General features: G+C 46.2%; 1 protein-coding gene across 2 annotated transcripts in view; it reads right to left on the minus strand.

The window, feature by feature from the left end:
* The window catches only part of BNIPL (BCL2 interacting protein like), a 42701-nt gene extending 37626 nt beyond the window's left edge, over positions 1–5075 (minus strand). Inside the window, exon 1 of one of the 2 annotated variants that reach the window (XM_082275073.1) lies at positions 4966–5075. In XM_082275073.1, coding sequence (XP_082131199.1) covers positions 4966–5012 — 47 coding nt within the window. In that variant the 5' untranslated portion in view covers positions 5013–5075. Of the gene's footprint in view, positions 1–821; positions 918–4965 lie in introns of those variants that run through there. The other variant, XM_082275074.1, reaches the window with a different exon arrangement.
* Between the last annotated feature and the right edge of the window lie 433 nt (positions 5076–5508).

A 5508-nucleotide genomic window follows, 5' to 3' on the forward strand; every position in this document is an offset into this window, starting at 1 on the left:
GACCGCCATAGACTTCAATGTTACGAAGTCCGTGGCGGCCGCTCCGAGGTAGCGGCGCGCTGCTCGCACCTCGACCTCGGAGGTCGCGGTGCGAAGTAGCGTCGCCCCAGTGTGAATGGGGGCTTAGTAAGCCATTAATAGCAGGATTCTCATAAGCGCCACATGATGTAAGTATGGTTTAGTTGGCCCAGGAGAAAAAAAGAAATACAAAATAAAGTCTCTTTCATTTCAAATTATAACTATCAGTTATTAAAAGTTACTGTTTCTGAATTAAAGGGGGGGGGGGGATGAATTTTTGTGTGTATTATATATATATATTGATTGTAAGCTCTAACGAGCAGGGCCCTCTAGTTCCTCCTGTTTTGAACTGTATTGTAACTGTATTGTCTTCTTTCACATTGTAAAGCGCTGCACAAACTATTGGCGCTATATAAATCCTGTATAATAATACACACACACACTATTTTTTTTTTTTTTTTAATTGTATTATTGGGGGAATGAATTTTTGGAGTTTTAATCTGTCCAAAGAGTATATATATTTATATATTTTAATATAAAGAAGCTGATGGCTATGATAAGGGTTCAGAGACCCAGAGCACACTACAACCCTACCCCCTGAGTATTTACTAAATGACATTTTGTGTATTCAATAGATTTCTCGCTATGATGTAATAGAACATCCCAATAAAAGAGATCTATTAGTTACATAGTAGTTGAGGTTGAATAAAGACAATAATCCAATCTATGGAGCTGATTGGTATTCATTGTCAGGATCCACATTTCTCAGTTAGGAAGAGCTGTGTGTGTCATTGAATACTTACTTTGTAGGGACTTGACCTTGTGATCAGGGAGGTAAGTTGGCCCATCACCCATCAGTCCATAATGAGAAGCTGAGTGCAGGCTGTGTGCGATGGCTGACATCACCTCTTACCTGGGGGGCAGGGCAGGGCACTGAAAATTAGGCACTCCCAAATAACTCCCATCCCCTGGTTACTGCACAATGGACTGTGTACTGACTATATACAAACATAGACTGAGCGCTCAGCCCTGTGTGCATACATTCACCGCCGGGGAATGTACTCCATGGCTGGGAACATCGCATGCCTATTGCAGTGCTCTGTATGGATTGCAACTATTTAAGTCCCTTTGAAACAAATTTTTCTTGCAGTTTATAAAGTTTAATCTGTTTATATTTTGCTTCCTTCTTTTATACATTTTTAAATAAAACCTTTTCATTTTCATTACATACCTTATTTTAGATGCAGTGATGTCATCAATGAGTCTCTGTTCTTCTTTATGATATGCAAGCAGATCATGGCTAGTGGGAGGGGCCAGCAGAGTGCTGCGCTTGTCTTCTCTATGACATGCAAGCAGATCATGGCTAATGGGAGGGACCAGCAGAGTGCTGCGCTTGTCTTCTCTATGACATGCAAGCAGATCATGGTTAGTGGGAGGGGCCAGCAGAGTGCTGCGCTTGTCTTCTCTATGACATGCAAGCAGATCATGGCTGGTGGGAGGGGCCAGCAGAATGCTGCGCTCCTCTTCTCTATGACATGCAAGCAGATCATGGCTAGTGGGAGGGGCCAACAGAGTGCTGTGCTTGTCTTCTCTATGACATGCAAGCAGATCATGGCTGGTGGGAGGGGCCAGCAGAGTGCTGTGCTTGTCTTCTCTATGACATGCAAGCAGATAATGGCTAGTGGGAGGGGCCAGCAGAGTGCTGCGCTTGTCTTCTCTATGACATGCAAGCAGATCATGGCTAGTGGGAGGGGCCAGCAGAGTGCTGCGCTTGTCTTCTCTATGACATCCAAGCAGATCATGGCTGGTGGGAGGGGCCAGCAGAGTGCTGCGCTTGTCTTCTCTATGACATGCAAGCAGATCATGGCTGGTGGGAGGGGCCAGCAGAGTGCTGCGCTTGTCTTCTCTATGACATGCAAGCAGATCATGGCTAGTGGGAGGGGCCAGCAGAGTGCTGCGCTTGTCTTCTCTATGACATGCAAGCAGATCATGGCTAGTGGGAGGAGCCAGCAGAGTGCTGTACATAGCTGCCTAAAAACAAGACAGCACCCTTAGTACTCTTATCAATAGCTCTGAGCCCTGATGCAAGCAGTGGGAGGAGTTATGCAAATATTAAAAGAAACCTTGATGGGTGGATGTCAGTCTGGAGCAGTGGGCGTTCCTAGGCAGGCTGTATTTGCATAAAGACCACATGTGATGTTCCATTATTGAAAGAACTGAGAACCAGTGAATGAAAGGGGTGGACCAGTGACAGTCAGGATGGGGAGGAAAGGGTTAGATGATGCTGGACATCCTCAAGTTAGGAAATAAGGTCTGACTTACTGCAGCCTCTAATGCCCATAATAAAAAGTTCAGAGTGTGCAGAATGTGCATGCTCAGTGATGTCATCGGACTCTAGTGAATGGATAGGTAGACTGTATCCTTGATGATGTCACTGGTCCCTAGTGAATGGATAGGCTGCATTCTCAGTGATGTCACCGGTGTCTAGTGATTGGATAGGCTGCATTCTCAGTGATGTCACCGCTCTCTAGTAAATGGATAGGCTGTACTCTCAGTGATGTCACCGGTGTCTAGTGAATGGATAGGCTGCATTCTCAGTGATGTCACCGGTCTCTAGTGATTGGATAGGCTGCATTCTCAGTGATGTCATCGCTCTCTAGTGAATGGATAGGCTGCATTCTCAGTGATGTCACCGCTCTCTAGTGAATGGATAGGCTGCATTCTCAGTAATGTCACCGGTCTCTAGTGAATGGATAGGCTGCATTCTCAGTGATGTCACCGCTCTCTAGTGATTGGATAGGCTGCATCCTCAGTGATGTCACCGGTCCCTAGTGAATTGATAGGCTGCATTCTCAATTATGTCACTGATCTCTAGTGAATGGATAGGCTGCATTCTCAGTGATGTCACCGCTCTCTAGTGAATGGATAGGCTGCATTCTCAGTGATGTCACCGGTCCCTAGTGAATGGATAGGCTGCATTCTCAGTGATGTCATCGCTCTCTAGTGAATGGATAGGCTGCATTCTCAGTGATGTCACCGGTGTCTAGTGATTTGATAGGCTTCACTCTCAGTGATGTCACCGGTCTCTAGTGATTGGATAGGCTGCATTCTCAGTGATGTCACCGGTCTCTAGTGAATGGATAGGCTGCATTCTCAATTATGTCCCCGCTCTCTAGTGAATGGATAGGCTGCATTCTCAGTGATGTCACCGGTCTCTAGTGAATGGATAGTCTGCATTCTCAGTGATGTCACCGCTCTCTAGTGAATGGATAGGCTGCATTCTCAGTGATGTCATCGCTCTCTAGTGAATGGATAGGCTGCATTCTCAGTGATGTCACCGGTCCCTAGTGAATGGATAGGCTGCATTCTCAGTGATGTCACCGCTCTCTAGTGAATGGATAGGCTGCATTCTCAGTGATGTCATCGCTCTCTAGTGAATGGATAGGCTGCATTCTCAGTGATGTCACCGGTGTCTAGTGATTTGATAGGCTTCACTCTCAGTGATGTCACCGGTCTCTAGTGATTGGATAGGCTGCATTCTCAGTGATGTCACCGGTCTCTAGTGAATGGATAGGCTGCATTCTCAATTATGTCCCCGCTCTCTAGTGAATGGATAGGCTGCATTCTCAGTGATGTCACCGGTCTCTAGTGAATGGATAGTCTGCATTCTCAGTGATGTCACCGCTCTCTAGTGAATGGATAGGCTGCATTCTCAGTGATGTCACCGCTCTCTAGTGAATGGATAGGCTGCATTCTCAGTGATGTCACCGCTCTCTAGTGAATGGATAGTCTGCATTCTCAGTGATGTCACCGCTCTCTAGTGAATGGATAGGCTGCATTCTCAGTGATGTCATCGCTCTCTAGTGAATGGATAGGCTGCATTCTCAGTGATGTCACCAGTCTCTAGTGAATGGATAGGCTGCATTCTCAGTGATGTCACCGGTCCCTAGTGAATTGATAGGCTGCATTCTCAGTGATGTCATCGCTCTCTAGTGAATGGATAGGCTGCATTCTCAGTGATGTCACCGGTCTCTAGTGAATGGATAGGCTGCATTCTCAATTATGTCCCCGCTCTCTAGTGAATGGATAGGCTGCATTCTCAGTGATGTCACCGGTCTCTAGTGAATGGATAGTCTGCATTCTCAGTGATGTCACCGCTCTCTAGTGAATGGATAGGCTGCATTCTCAGTGATGTCATCGCTCTCTAGTGAATGGATAGGCTGCATTCTCAGTGATGTCACCGGTCCCTAGTGAATGGATAGGCTGCATTCTCAGTGATGTCACCGCTCTCTAGTGAATGGATAGGCTGCATCCTCAGTGATGTCACTGATCTCTAGTGAATGGATAGGCTGCATTCTCAGTGATGTCATCGCTCTCTAGTGAATGGATAGGCTGCATTCTCAGTGATGTCACCGCTCTCTAGTGAATGGATAGGCTGCATCCTCAGTGATGTCACTGATCTCTAGTGAATGGATAGGCTGCATTCTCAGTGATGTCACCGGTGTCTAGTGAATGGATAGGCTGCATTCTCAGTGATGTCACCGCTCTCTAGTGAATGGATAGGCTGCATCCTCAGTGATGTCACTGATCTCTAGTGAATGGATAGGCTGCATTCTCAGTGATGTCATCGCTCTCTAGTGAATGGATAGGCTGCATTCTCAGTGATGTCACCGGTCTCTAGTGAATGGATAGGCTGCACTCTCAGTGATGCCACCGGGCTCTAGTGAATGGATAGGCTGAATCCTCAGTGATGTCACCGGGCTCTAGTGAATGGATAGGCTGAATCCTCAGTGATGTCACTGGTCCCTAGTGAATAGATGGGCAGAATTCTCTCTCTCTCTCTCTCATATATTCCTCATTCATTTACATTTACTATGACCTGAAGCTATCTACTCCTTGACTAGTGATCCTACACAAGTCTCCCCTCTCCCAGCCTTGCTGACCTACCTTTGATGTGGTGACCTTCCTTCTTCTCCATCCAGACAGGCATCCATCGCTGACAATAGATGTGTGCGGGAGGTTTTCAGCAGTACAGGCTTCTACTCAATATTCAGGGAACACACACCTCTCACAAACTGGTTCTACCACATTGAAATACCCGGACTGGTTCTGTTGTCCTATCAGTCATCTCCGCCATTCCTGCCGCCTCCGTCAGTAGACGAAATCACGGAAGGCGTATCATTCATTGACATATTACTGCTTCAGGTCCCCTCCTTGAGCCAGTCATGCAACCAAAATCCTAGGCATTTGAACACATGGTCTCTGCTTAAGTAGACAACTGGCCAATGTAACAATGGAACTCCTCTTTGACAAAAATCACATGCCCACAGGTCTAAGCTTTTGGTTGGTAAGCAGCACTGGAAAGAGCCTGGAGCAGCATTTTCTCCAGAAAAAGTATTTTTGTTAAACTATTTTATTTTTTAATATACAGTGCGTTGCGAAAGTACTTGGCCCCCTTGAACTTGCCCATCTTTTCAATTTTTTATTTGT

The sequence above is a fragment of the Pelophylax lessonae genome (genome assembly GCF_965119305.1).
Source record: "Pelophylax lessonae genome assembly, chromosome: 13".
NCBI lineage: Eukaryota > Metazoa > Chordata > Amphibia > Anura > Ranidae > Pelophylax > Pelophylax lessonae.